This window comes from Seriola dumerili, unplaced genomic scaffold, assembly GCF_002260705.1.
Source record: "Seriola dumerili isolate Sdu_G_001 unplaced genomic scaffold, Sdu_1.0 BDQW01000091.1, whole genome shotgun sequence".
NCBI lineage: Eukaryota > Metazoa > Chordata > Actinopteri > Carangiformes > Carangidae > Seriola > Seriola dumerili.
Genome location: NW_019174346.1, coordinates 6,860,409 through 6,875,058, shown reverse-complemented (window position 1 = coordinate 6,875,058; position 14,650 = coordinate 6,860,409). Strand labels below are relative to the sequence as shown.

General features: G+C 41.5%; 1 protein-coding gene across 2 annotated transcripts; it reads right to left on the bottom strand.

Annotated features, from left to right (window-relative positions):
- Positions 1 to 4,543: 4,543 nt before the first annotated feature.
- Positions 4,544 to 10,216, bottom strand: panx3 (pannexin 3). Of its 2 annotated transcripts, XM_022746027.1 has the most exons (5): positions 10,033 to 10,216; positions 7,009 to 7,151; positions 6,418 to 6,632; positions 5,106 to 5,857; positions 4,544 to 4,704 (listed from the first exon to the last, which is right to left on the bottom strand). In XM_022746027.1, exons 1-5 carry the CDS (start codon positions 10,214 to 10,216, stop codon positions 4,646 to 4,648), a joined length of 1,353 nt encoding a protein of 450 aa, XP_022601748.1. In that variant the 3' UTR covers positions 4,544 to 4,645. The 2 variants fall into 2 exon arrangements, with proteins under 2 accessions (XP_022601748.1, XP_022601747.1); XM_022746026.1 differs by lacking the exon at positions 4,544 to 4,704 and having other exon boundaries at positions 5,014 to 5,857.
- Positions 10,217 to 14,650: the final 4,434 nt, after the last annotated feature.

Sequence of the window (14,650 nt, the reverse complement as noted above, 5' to 3'; positions counted from 1 at the left end):
TCATGAAAGCCACACAGCAGGTGTTAGGTAGGTGTTTTCATCCCTTGCTGTTCTACATTTCCTGCAGCAGTGACAGTGCTTTGTTTGAAGAGGAAGGACTGAGTACTTAGCATTGGCAACTTACATGGCAAAATAAAGAGAAGAAGACCACTCAATTAAAACTTGATGACTCGAAAACCTCAGGAAAAGAGACAGATTAGTCACTCAGAGGATGGGAGGCATGCTTAAAAGCAAACCTGTGAGTCAAATGTAGAGTGAGCATTTACTCTGCACTCTGAAGATAAGAGCTCTCCATGCTGAGAGGGGTCAATGAGGACTGCTGCAGATTTTTCTTTTTGGATAAGTTTCTCTAATTAGCCACAGTCTACAGTGAGCCTCTGTATTACTGAGGGTACTGTTGTAAAAGCATCGAAGAAATAACTGCTTAAAATATTTAAGGTTCTGTAACATTAAGAACACCCTTGTTATTAATGGAACCAGTGGTGAACTGCACATAGCATCCTGTTGCTTGCACTTGCACATGTGCTTGCACTGCGTAGATAGAAACAAGCGAGCATGCTGGGCACCGGCCAAAAGTGACATGATGGTTGGACTGGGAAAGAAATTAAGCCCTGTATGGCACTTGGATAGTGCCAGTTAAAAGATTACCAGGGGAAGATGGAAATGTCTACCCTTCCTACCCTTGCTGTGAAGCTTTAAATATGGAACACCCATGCAGCACACTCTCATGAGCACCCCGAATGACAGGCACACAGAGAGGGCTTGTAAAGAGACTGACAGGGACGGTAAAACCTTTATAGATGTTTTGACGATCCACCAGCTCACTGAAAATCCCACTGTCTAGTTCGACCATAGGAGACTGAACATGATTGACCGACATCATGTTGATAGATGAGCTAACTAAAGGTACACTGTTAATATAGTTTGACTATAAACTATATTTTAAACAATATCTAACTCTCCAGCACTGCCACAGTGCAAAAAATAAAGTCTGGTGATAGGTCTGCCTATGCGAGACTATAGTTCGAACATTATGTTTTTTTGAAATAGGATTTATAAAACGTAATGTCATAATTTTTCCCCAGTGTCAGTCAGTTTGGGGTTTTTTTTGTGCTCATGTGGAATTTGTGTTTGAGTCTGTGTTGTGGTGGGTTGTTTGTTGATGTTAGTGCACTCCATTTCTAAGCTAACTTTAGCTTAGCTAAAGAGAGCTCTCTTTAGGGGGGGGGGGTAAATGAGCAGCCCTTCCTTAAGTGGTACAATCCTGGTGTGCCTTAAATTACAATTGGTCAGGTAGTCACCCAAAAACAGCTCCTAAGGAGGAGATAGCTGGGAAAACACAGCCACAGGTGTGCACACTGGCACTGCACAATGAATGCAAAGGATAGGATGCAGTTTCTTGGGGCAACGTGTAATATTGTAGTATTATATTGCTGGAATTTACAGGACAAATGTTGATTGCAACATGTAAAAATCTCAGCCAAGATATGCTATAATACCAGTATTATTTAAGCACTTTACAAGTTCCACCAGCTATTACATGTTTGACTATAATCACATCATTCCCTGACAGGCAGTTATGGCCTTTTAAGGCATCTCTAATCATTGTGGCAACAGCATAAAACTGCCTGAGTGTGTGTTTTCTGCTCAGAATGGCTATCACTTTTAATTTAAGCTTCTTTCTTTATTAGATGGTCGTCTGAGCGAGGAGTTGAGCTACAATGGATCAATTGAATCATGAACTGAAGGTCACCTCAACTGTGGTTTACTATCAGCTACTGTTTTGCATGCTGTCGCCATGTGAAACTCGCTTTAAATTCCTCATGAGACTGATCTGCAGGCATCTGACTCAGACTCATTTACAGCCAGCAACCTAAATGGCAAAACAGTGTATTTGTAAAAACCCCATCACTGAAAAGGCTAGCTGTATTTCAGGTAGTTATTACTGGACAGGAACAAAGAACCCAAAAAAAAAAAGAATCATCATTGTCCTCATACATCATTTCTAATTAGATGGTAGTGTGATCAGTTTTAAAGCATCCCAATCCCCAAATCCCCTCCTCTCACACCAGCCTCTAGCACATAGATCATTGCCATACTCAGTGGAAACAAACAGGATGAGCGCAAAGTAATTTGATGTTTCTGTCTGTTCCCATCAGTAGATCTCTCATGCAGAGTTGAGTGCAAAAGGTTGTGGCTCAGAGTTGTCAGACTACAACAGACTACAAACTCAATAACTTGGATCCTGCGCCGTGCCTGCTGCTGTGCTGCGAGCTATGTAAACCTTGTGATGATACCGCCTCAGTATTGTTTGGATGTAACAGAGTCATCACCATTATCCAGGCAGGCAGGAATGACAGCGTGGAGCAGGCTAAGGACGCCCTTGATCTCTCATTTCACTCAATCAAATTCTGCTTTAAAGCATAAGCCCAACATTTTGGGAAACAGAGTGCAAACAGTGGTTGTTGGTGTCCAGCCTGCTGACATAGCCGAACTCAGTGAAGATTGCCAGCAGTTTCTTGACTCCAAAAAGGCAGCGGTCCAATCACAGCAACAGCAGCCTCACCATAAAATTGGCTGCGGCACAGAAGCTTTTACAGACTCTGGCAGAAGAGTCTGGACCTGCTGAACGCCTGATAAGGCTGATTTGAATGAGACTGCATTCTCTTTTGTTTTGATTACAGGAATTATAAATATCAACACTGACCCCACTTATGATGCAGCCCTAAATTAATATATTGCTATCAAAACAATGCTGGCAGTCTGATTTCATTATGACTCAATGATGCCCTCAAGTGGCCTGAGCCAGCCAGCTGCAGCCCAAACAACAACACCATCACAAACAGCAGATACTCATGTTTTTGCCTTTGTGTTAAGCTTTAAAGTTTAAGTTTACTCCCATTCAAAATATGTAATTAAGAACATTCATCATCATCACCTGTCTCCCTTCTTACTCTGTGCTGGATGGATTGGATGGAATCTTACATGCATGACTGTTAAAGTTGTGCTGCAGCATAAAAAGCCTAACCATTACTTTGATGTGGAAAATATCTGAAAGCTGAAATGCCTTGACTATAAAGTGTTCCATGCCCCGTGATTTCCTGTTTCGATAATAAAACACAGTTCATTAAGTTTTTTTTTTGTTGCAGTGACGTGATAGTCTACAAAACACACACACACATCATTTGTATCTGGACTTCCAAAGGGTTCATTATAAGTCTCAGATAGATCTACATCGCATTCCTGTTGTACACCACTGGCCCTTATTACCCACAAGGAACTTAGCCTGCCTTTGTGCCTTTGACTACATCAAAATAATTGCATGCTTTACTTCGCCCTGTTGCTGCACACCAGTGATTCTTGGCTCATTCAGTGCAATAGTCACACATGGTGACACAAGTGGAACGTTTGCTGGATTTATATACATATATATATATATATATATATATATATACATACACACACACATATGTGTATATATTTGCCAAGGCTGAATCATGTAAAGGAGGCATTGTGTCCAATTTGTTTCCAGCTAGGCTGGTACTCTGAAGCACAAAGATAATGGCAGATGCCACATGCTCATTGATTGTTTGCTGTATCATCTGGTTCATTAACAGTTAAATTTATATTACAAGCACGTTGACAAAAACAGCTCACAGTCATCTCTTAGCTGTGTCAAAATACTGTAATTTCTACAGCTGCTTGTACGCACCATGCGCATGCCTCATTCTATTGAATTTGATCGTATAGACATTTCCTGCCTGTAAATACAGTATTTTATGTATCTACCTTTTGTAGACAAGCATCTGACATCTCTGCACAGAAGCAGTGCTTTGCCCACTCAGCTCTGTAATTACATGTACTAAAAATAAAAGCACTGAAAAGACGAGTGGCTCTCTGCTACCCTTAAAAGGACAGATCAAAAAATCACCTTGGTATATATAAATTATACATCTGCAGATTTAATGATGAGGGAAGCACTTGTAGCTACACCACGTTTATTTATTTATAATTACATAGAAAACACTTATCATAATTCACACACAGACAAATTTCATTTTATTTGCTGATAAAGTAAATACCAATATAAGGAGGAAAAAGGAAAGAGAGTACATAAATTATAATATTCAGTAATGTGACCTCTTATTAAGTTCATCAAATATAAGTTACAGAGAGGAATCCATAACTGCCACTAAAATGTTTTTCTGTCTCTCAAAAAATGTATACAGTACACAGCATACATTATACTGCGTACTGTATCAAAACTCCTATTTCTCACAAATGCACACAGTCATGTCGACATATAGTTGTTAGTAAACATGATTACAACAGCCACTTTCACTTGCAAGCTTCCACCTCTGGTTTCTTGAAAATAAATGGGACCAGACTAAGAGACAGAAGGAAAGTCTGTGGCAGCTACAGATGCACGGCTGCTGAAAATTGACAAATCCAAATCCATTGACATTTCCAGCCAGAACAATTTGCCCTGTAATTCTAAAAGAGGCTTTTTTTTTTTTTTCCTTCAGACCGCAGAAACCCATGATTGGTGTCCACAGTCTTTGTGGGTACAGCACTCTTCAAAATCTACTGTAGAGAATGTCCCAACCCCCCCATTGTTATCACTCTGATTCAGTCCATAGGAGGCCTAGTAATGACTAAAGGGTGCTGTCTCCTTCAACTCATGGTACCCCTGGTGGTTTGGCTCTGTGAAGAGACAGAGAGGTTAGTTAGGGCTTGGAAGTACCACAAATCTATCTCTTCTACATTAGCCAGTGATTTGAAAAGACTCTTTTAGAAATATAGGTGATTCAGTTTGATTTCAAAAAGAAACAACAAAAACAAGACAAATCAGAAACAATACAAAGAAACAATTTTACCAAACACTTTTATTTGGATTTACTGCTTACAGTTTCTCAAACTGCTTCCTCAGGTCCACTTGAATATGAAATTATTCTGTGTTCAGTAATATTTAAAGCACTTTGTATTCATTATCCTTTATCTTTAGTCTGGAGGTCACTTAATAATTTTCTGTACATCCCAAATGATGTAGACAAAAATAGCCACTAGTAGAAAGCGTTTGAGTGTGTAGATAAGTGTTACGGTACCCAGACTCATATTCTGCTCCACCAGAGGCCTCTTCTCACTGCAGTTCACCACTCTTCCCTGTGCTGCTCCCAGAATGGTCATGATATCCACCAAGTTGAGCTTCCCTTCCTCCTTGGCCTCCTCCACCTCCTCCGCCAGCTCCATCGCAGCCTCTTCCCGCTCCTCCATCTCTTCTTGGGTCAGCATTGCGTTTAAGCCTTGCCCTGCAGTGGTGTTGCCTACCTGTGGCGGCGCCAGCGAGCACAACGCCCTCACGTTTCCGTAGGACTTTAAGTGCGCTACGTTGGCACGCAAGAACAGCAGAAGGACATTGAGGTCATTTAGCGGGCAGCCGAGCCTGCGGCGGTTGAGGAGATCCAGAGCTGGGAGGACATCATAGACGGAGATGAAGGTGGTGTCCCAAACAAAGAGCCGAATCAGGCTGAAAAGAACAATGGGGGCCAACAGGACGTAGATTGCACCGTTGGCCACGCTTATCACCTGAAACACCAACTGACCAATCATTTTACACTGAACCAGCTCAGGAACCCAGTTCTGATCGCGCAGCATGCCGGTGCGGACAAAGCAGCTGAACTCATCCTGCAGGAAGGCCGAGAGGTGGAAGTAAGCCAGGTAGAGACAGGCAGCGGTCATGAAGGTCAGGAGGAGGAAGCCACGTAAGAAAAGCATGCTAACAAGGAAGTAGGAGTTCTGTTTGCATTGCATGTATCGCTCCAGCAGAGGGTACTCAAAGTATCGCTTCTTCTTTGCCCTGCAATCGGACAAGGAGAGGAAACTCAGCACAATGTTCTCCTTCATGTTCATACGGCTAAACATATTTCCAGCTGGGAGCCTCCCAACCCAACACCCAACCATAGCTTTCTACTTTTAGCTACTAGGAGCTGCCCACCACAACACTCACAACAAACCATCCACTGAGACTCTTGGATCTTAAAACCTTGCTCAAGGGTATGTCAATGGTAGCTGCTGAGGGAGAGGAAAACATTACTCTTCAGTTTCCCGAGCCACACTCCCCAGTTTATCAAGAGATTCAAACTGACAGCTTAAGATCACCTCTGTAACCTTTGGGCAATATTTCTCACTGGTGGATCGTTTTTATTTGCTGCTCCAGTGACCCAATTTCTCTATGGGAATCATTAAAGTTTCATTTAACAAAGGCATAATCTTGTCTTACGGCAAATATGCACTCATAGGATTTGGGTATTCAAAACATAAACAAAAAAAGAAAAACTGGAAAATATTTAGTATTTTATTTGAAACTGATACGCATAGCAGCGGATATTCATGCCACGACAGTCACTGGTCTCTCACCTCTGCAGCTCAGCCTGAAATGTGAGCGGGTTCTTAGTGGTCTGGCGCATATCGAGAATGCTCTGGGCCAGTCGGATCGAGCGGTTGTATGACTTATCTAGTTCGTCGATTATGAAGAGCAGGTCTGAGCCCAGTGAGGGCATCACGAGCTGGCGCCAGATCAGAGCTGGCAGGTACATCAGCACCGCCATGGCCAGGAGAGAGTAAGGGAACATCTGGACAGACAATGAGAGAAAAGGATGACAGGGTGGGGAGAGGCAGATGGAGAGGAAGAAAAGGCAAAGTAACAGAGAAGCAGACAAGTCACATAAACAATGGCTTCACAAACCAGTATTACAAATTCCTGATTTAGAACTTCTTTCCTGCTTGTGACTGGGCCTTAAATGTCAACTGCACTGTTTCAGAATACTTCACTAATGGTTGTTGCAACAAATCAGGGTCTGTGCTTCTTATTAAAGGTTTATGCTGACATTTTCAACTGAAGTCTTGCAAATTACAATAAGGATAAAAATGTTTCAGCAATTTGTCTGACAACCACTTACATGTGACAATAACAGGTCAAGAAAGCCTGATCAGAATCTCTCGACTTACTTTGTGAACCCAGAGAGAGCGCTCCTCAAAGTTCCCATCGCTGTCAAATTCGTGATGCATGAGAGAGTCCCAGCAGTATGTGTCAACGTAGCTGGCCTGCTTAATAGTGAAATTGCTGGGAGGGAAACAGCTGATCTGAGGCCCTGCAGAATAAACAAATGTTGATCTGTAACATTATCTGCTCATATAGGGAATTGGTTCCTGCAGCCTCCTTTGATCCTGCTTTATCAATTTGCCTGTAAGCAATCTCTAAGCTCTTGATATCTCTCTCTCTCTCTCACACACACACACACACACACACACACACACACACACACACACACACACACACACAAAAACACATATACTTAAACACATACACACAGTGCTCAGCACCGGAGGTCCACAACCAGACACGTACATGTGAGCTTCTGCATGCCCTTTTCTTTTCAGTGCTACAGATTTTCACCGGGGAAATCATATGTTTCCAAATGGCAGCCTGGCATTTAAAAACCCTGGGTGGCTCCCTTCCAAAACTGGCCTCCTCCACCTTATATTTAGTTCACCTTGATATTACCACATATAGTCTGACCACTTGAATGTATGCTCTACACCCATCTGTCATTTCCCAAGGGTTCTCCACCCTTAAACACAGAGCTCGGGAGGAAACACACCAAAGGGTGTGCCCCACCTACAACACAGCCTTACAAGAGAAACATGGAGCTTCTATTTTTTACAAGCACCCTCCACATCTGCCGAACTGCCTGTAAGTAGAAACATACTGCCACTAATTTACTGTCAGGATGGAATTTCTTGTACCAGTCCACCTCATTATAGGCAACTGGTACGTGGCCCAATTATCCTATAGCCATGTATGTGTGTGTGTGTGTGTGTGTGTGTGTGTGTGTGTGTGTGTGTGTTTATATGTATTATATTTGTAATCACATATATTGAAAGTTCTGGTTCTGAAATAAATGTAGACCCTTTTATAGGCCAACATAATGAGGCTAATGATGAGGACAGATGGTATATGAATGGACAAGACAGTGATGGTTCATCAACATCCATTATTGGCAGCCACTTAATGAAAGAGTAATGAGTGTTGCAGTATAAAGCTGTCTGTCATGTTCTTTCTGCTCAAAGCCTCGCAAACCTCTAAAGGCATCATGGTGGAGCAATTCCTATAATTTGCCTTCAATGGAGAAAAGCATGTTAATATTAAACAGAAGACTGAAAACAGATGTTTTCATGTGATATATGGGTTACCAGAGAAAATAAGTGCTCTTATGCTCCACATTACAATAACAGGAGCTACACTGGTACTTGCTAAGGTTTAAGTTATGGTGACTGCTGTAGTTGTAATAACAACTGACACCACCGTATGTTCTAATGCAGCTTGCTATGGGAATCTATTTTTCCAGTTTGCTTGTGAGAGCGTGTGTGGGCGCATGCGTTAACAAGTCACCCTAAATAAAAACGACAGCACATGCCTTCTCATGAAATCTCATAAAATCGTCTCCCCCTCAGCTCCCAACCCCTGTGAGCCATTTGGCAAAGCAAGGGGCGCCTAAATTTCTGCCACTGCTCCTATCTCCCACTCCCACTCCCCAATTAACTCTGGCAGATCATCCCCACATTTCTGCTTTGTACAAGAATTCTTGGCTGAGAGTCCAGGTGCAAGTAAACCAGACTCCCAGACAGCAGCGCAATCAAGCACTGTTGTGAAACTGACAACCCGGCAGATAGGCAGCCAAGATCCATCAGTTGAGCCGTTCAGCACCATGTCATGTTCGACGACACCCCCCCCTACCCCCCACCCCCCCCCCCTCTGGTTAATCAACATATCCTCTCATTTGACTGAAATAGAGGGGAGCCGCCACAGAAGAACTTCGGCTTGTAATTACAGTGTGCCAGCGTTAGTGAACGCTGCTCTCAATCATCCCCCACGGCAATTAGCATCAGGAGCATAAGGCTGATTGCAGACCAGCTCTGGAGAGATGATGTTTAGTTTAAAGTCAAGCGAGTCAGCCTCCTCAGCAGCAGACTCTGACTGCTGAGGACTTGCCACGTATCCTTTGGTTGTCAGATGTACTTTTTGTGTTATTTATGTGGCTGTGGACTGACAGGCTGTGGGCTTGTTTCATGTGAAAATACACCAAACCAATCCATTCAAAACATGTTATTTTCTGCTGGTTCTAAATCAGTTCAAGCAGTAAAATGAACAGCAAAACAGCCAATAAACTACTGATTGGAGTTTGAAGACCATTGTGATTTTGTGTTTTTAGTGACATTGCGTTGTCATATCATTATTGCTATTCTGGTTTCTGTTGTGGTGAGGCGTTCATAATGGAGCCAACAGTCAATGTCTCCCTTCCTTTTATGATAGGTGCTGTTTAAGTGTTTTCTTCCTCTTGCTTCACAGCAGCCTAAATTTGTCGAGGAAAGTGCCGTGTAATTATGGCTCTCATTGTTATTGCTCTTAATAATTAGTTTCCTCAAGTTGGAATTGTAAGGGATGAGATGTTTCTGAGTGCAAAGATAAAAACCTGCTGTGAAAGAGCGAAGATATGCACACTTGTCAGAAGTTTTAACAAAACACATTAGGCTAAACAGCTAAACTTCCACTTTTACCTTCAATAGCTTTGGAGCTTTTACAGTTTTTCTTCTTTTATTACATGAAAACTTTGAATTTTTTTTAGACCTTTGTTTTAATTTTAAATCAGCTACCACTGACCTCAGGAATGATAAGTATGTTTACATTAGTATGTATGATATTCCTCCTCATCACAAGTTGAACTAAATGCAGTTTAGCCAGTACACAGAGCAATTCAAGGACAAACAGGGCATAATTACTATACAGAGGGCACTGCATAACAGTGTCACTGAAACGTGGAGTAAGCATCGAAAGCATGGACAAGCATGGAATAAAAAACAAGCGCTCATGAATACAGGATGTAATTAGGGGCAACAGCAAATGGAAAACCAAACAAAGGTCCTAACATAGTTTTTTAACAAAACAAGGGATCGAGACAGAGAGTTGCTCACCCAGGGAGATCTCCCGGGCAAACGCCATGCACACCAGCAGCAGTGGAAGCCCGACAGACACAAATTTGATGACCTTGTCCAGAGGAAGCTCCAGCTCCAGGTGGTTGATCCGGTTTATCCCAGGGCCGTCCTGCAGCAGGGCATCAGATAGCATGGCCTTGGCCGCCGCCTGGGCGATGGACATTTTGAACACCTACCCCGATGATAAGAAAAAGGTTTATTTTTTGACACAGTCAAGTAGAAATAGAAGATACCGTGTGTTCTCGGTGCTGTAAGTACGAATCACGCTCGTGACCTTTGTCACATATCACTGCTCGCCTTTCTCTATCTTATCTTCCCTGTCAGTCTTCGCTACATGTGATATAATAAAGCAGAAATGCCTACAAATCTACAGTAATAGAAGAAAACCTCTAGACTGGTGACTTGGTGTTCAAATTCAATTATAGGATCCCATGCCAGGTAAATATCTTCAACACATGATGAAAGCTATAACCGCCTTACCTTAAGTCTTCCAGCTTTCTCTAGTGACAAAATTATACAATATGTTCCAGATCTAAAAAGTTCCTGTAAAGGCCTCCACAGTATTGGAAAGCTCCTTAAGTATTCAGGGAGGACCTGGGTAAATGAGAGGTTGGATCTGGGCTGGACCAGGCCGAGCCGGGTCTGGCTCTAATTACAGAGAAGACATCTGGGATCATGTCGCCCAGATGGCACTGACTGCAGCAGACCTCCATTAACCAACATTAGGCCATACAGTTTTGGGTGTGTATATACATGTGTGTGTTTTCTCTCTGGTATATCCATGCTGCTGTGAAGCACAGTGGCTGTGGCCCACTTCAAACAAGTGAACCATTGCCAGTGGCTTTTTCAGCCTCTGTCATTCTGAGACTATTTTTACTTCACTGGGAGCTGCTGCTAAATACTGTACTGTACGGCATGTTTCTGACCCTGGTGTCTGAGAGAAAAAATCCCATTTGACTGAATCGATCTGACATACAGGAGTGAATGCGAAGAGCTGCACTGTGCTGTCTCCGATTTTAAAAACATTCAGATTTGCATTGTTTTGTGTTTCGCCTGTGCATTGAATCCAATGTTATTATATTTAATGGTATAAATAAGAAGAGCTGCAGTATGTCTGCAAGTTTATCAGCGTTAATGATGGTTTGTTCGGTCCGATCACACAAACTTGTTTTCTTCAGGAAAATAAAAGCATTTGTTTGTTCAAATGCTTTAAAAATCTCCAGTTTAAATTTTCATTACCAACGATCTTTGCCCTCTCTCGCAATCACAGATAGAAGTAGCATGACATTGTCATAACACTGCAAAACCTCTATTGGGAGGAGATGATGGAGGGTGATTGGCCAGAGAAAAAAATCCCCTCCTATCAGCTGTTACTGGTTACCGGTTCTAGACTGCTATGACTGGGCGGGCATTAAGAGATGTTGACTTGTGTTCTTCCTAAACAATTCAACCTTAGTTTCATGAATCTACAAAACATTGTCTGAGCGGTGTGAAGATACTCTCTGGCAAACTTCAGGTGAAGTGATGTTTTTGTGTTTTGTTGGAGAGCAGCAGCTTCCATGATTTCTGTGTGGTATACTTATGAACCGTATGAACCACTGTTAACCAGCTCCAGTGATTCCTTTGAGCCTTTAGCTTTTACTCTGAGGTTCTTTGTTACCTCATTGATCATTCTTTTGTGTGTGGTTGGAGTCATCTTAGCTGGACGCCCACCTCTAGGGAGAGTAGCCACAGAACTAAATCATCTCCATGTACAGACGGCTTGTCTGACTGTGGACTGATGGAGATCCAAACTCTTTGAGATGACTCTGTAACCCTTTCAGCTTCATGCAAATCAATAGTTCTTGATTGTAACTCCTCTGAGATCTTTTTTGAAAGGCATGGTTCAGCAAACCGCAAACTTTTTATTTACTTTACTTTAAGTGCTTTTTATAAGTCAAAGTGTCTCTAACCTAAAACTCCAAACTGGATTTACTGACTGGACTCTGTATTAATTAAAAAGATACAATGGTAAATGATTTATGACCAGTCTTCCTGCTGTAGCGGAAGCCATCTCTAAATTAAAACGCCTACCTTAGCTACTATAAGGGCAGATTATTACATTTACATTTTATCCCACTGCCTCTCCAACTGGTGTTTTACTGGGGCCCATCTGACCTGCTGTACAGAGAGACCTGTGTGGAATAATTATAGAAGAAATGTTGGGATGCCCATAGACAGGTTTTTTTATTAGACCACTTTTGTAAATATGGGTGATTTCCCTTCCAAGTATAAGAACTTCTGATCCATGCCTAATCACCTACGCCTAACATATCATTTTGAAACCCTGCATGGCCACGGCAATTCAAATTCCTCCTACCAGAAAAAAAGTGGCTGAAGCAGGAGAAAAATAGCAGAAGTACATGGTAACAGATATTTAATAAGTGTTTCTGCAGTTAAAGTTTGACCTTTTTAAGAGGAGGGAGGGGGGAGAAAACAATGCAAGGATGCAATTACATACAAGCGTACAAGCCGTGTGAAAACAATACAATGTGGCTTGTGCAGCAAACACCCACAACAGTGATTAACATTTGTTCTGAGGGAGCAGAATCCACATTTGAAAAAAGTTGAAACCCTGTGGTCAAAAGCTCTGTTGGGTTCTTTTGTGGTAATCGGCTGATAAAGGTGGGAGAGCATTTGGGTGGGCGTCCTTCAGCAAGTTAAATCACAGGATAGAGCGATAACCAGTGGGTGGTAGGCTACGCATTTGACAGGAAAATGTGGGGCGTTAAACCAATATTTAGACTGCTAACTCTGTAATCTGGAAACATGTTACAATGAAGCAGGGCCCTGCGAGGGTTTCACAAGTGTCACACACACACACACACACTGAAGTCTTCCTCTGTTGAGATACTGGCTTAGTGTGTGTAGCAAAGAAAACTGCTTGTGTTAATTGTTTTGTGTTTGGTGCTTTCTTCTCTAAAGATTCTCATGAATCAAACTGCCTACTTGCTGTCTGTGGATTTATGGCACTAGATCAGTGGCTCCCAACCTGTGGGCCGGGACCCACTGGTGAGGCCGTGAAGGTATTGAAAGTGGGCAGACAAAACCATACAGTTTTGATAAAAAGATGTAGGCTGTATATACAGTATATAGCCTATATTTTATTCTATCACTCAGAAAACAGTCAGCTAATCGGAAGAGAGGCTCAGAGAATCACAAAATATACACACATTTGTCTTCTTATGGATATCAACATGTCAAATCATATAATCAAATCAATCGTATATATACTATACATATACATAAAATATTTTCTGGTGTTTGGTGGTGATTTGACATGTTGATATCCATAAGAAGATAAATGCGTGTATTTTTTTTACATGACAGGCTCTGTGCCTCTCTTCCGATTGGCTGACTGTTTTCGGAGCGATAGAATAAAAATATAACGGATTTCAGGTAAATACTCAGAGAATCCAAATCCTGCAAGGTTGGATGGTGGGTCCAGGTGGGCCGTGCTGACAGTGGTGACTGCTTTGTTGTGACATCACAAAGTTACAGAAGTCGCGACAGCTTGTTTGAAGGCTCAATTTCTGAATACAGGCTGTGTGCATTTCTCTGTGGACTGAGCACTTGATACTTTCACAGTATTAATATAGACCCTAGACCTGCTTTATAATAATGACATGGAGATCTCACTTTATATAATATGGGGCCTTTAAATGTTTAAATGTGTTACAATTTTATCTTTAAAAACATTAAAATTGATTAAAAACATCCTTTCGTTGTTTTTCTATCTTCTCATATAAAGGCCTATCACTGTGGTAAACCAATGATAGGAACTTTTATATTGCCGGGCCACATCTTACTTGTTTGCTATCTCAGTCTGATTGTTTAGATTACATTCATGACAAAAAGTGGACTATTGAAATGGTTAGGAAGAATTAAAAGGACAGAGAGTCAAGAGACTAAGTTGTATGTGGGCTGCCAACATTTTTGAGATTTTCAAGTGAAAAGGTTGGGAACCGCTGCCCTAGATGTTTGCTCAGCCTAAACATGTGCAGAACTTTCAGATCACCAAGTCAAAATCAGTACCTTTATATGTTTAATTATTAAAATTGGTCTATTGAAACACAATAGATTATGACAACAAAGTGTACAAATGAAATAGAAATATTTCCTATTGTCTGTCACTTGCTCTGGAAGATCCATTTTAAAAAAAAAAAGCAATTGAGAAAAGAATATTAATGAGCAACATACTTCACAATGAACAATCAGAACATTCAATATAACATGTTTTTCTTTTTCTAGACGTCTTCACATTAGAAACGAGTGACTCCATTTGTGTGTTTTAGTACAAAACAGCTGAAATTGTTTCACAGTTTCTTCAAAATCCTTCACATAAAATTGAAAGAGATGTTACTACTGAGTTTTTTTTTTTTTTTTTTGTTTGTTTGTTTTTTTTCATTTCTCTTTCTCTCGTTTTCCTCAAAATTGTCTTCTTCCTTGAAAAAGTTTGTCAGTAAATGACACCGGCTCTGTCGGTTAGGGATTCCAAAGTCGCTGGCCATCTTTTGTCTGTGATCTCTCCTGATGCTGAGATGTGGGTGAAGACAGT

What these genes read in the sequence shown, in the direction of transcription:
- panx3 (XM_022746026.1), bottom strand. Translation starts at nt 10,216, where the DNA reads ATGTCCATCGCCCAGGCGGCGGCCAAGGCCATGCTATCTGATGCCCTG. An exon ending in GCTCTCTCTGGGTTCACAAA is followed by an intron (nt 6,633 to 7,008) that starts GTAAGTCGAGAG and finishes TTGTCTGTCCAG; the next exon opens with ATGTTCCCTTACTCTCTCCT. An exon ending in TTTCAGGCTGAGCTGCAGAG is followed by an intron (nt 5,858 to 6,417) that starts GTGAGAGACCAG and finishes GTCCGATTGCAG; the next exon opens with GGCAAAGAAGAAGCGATACT.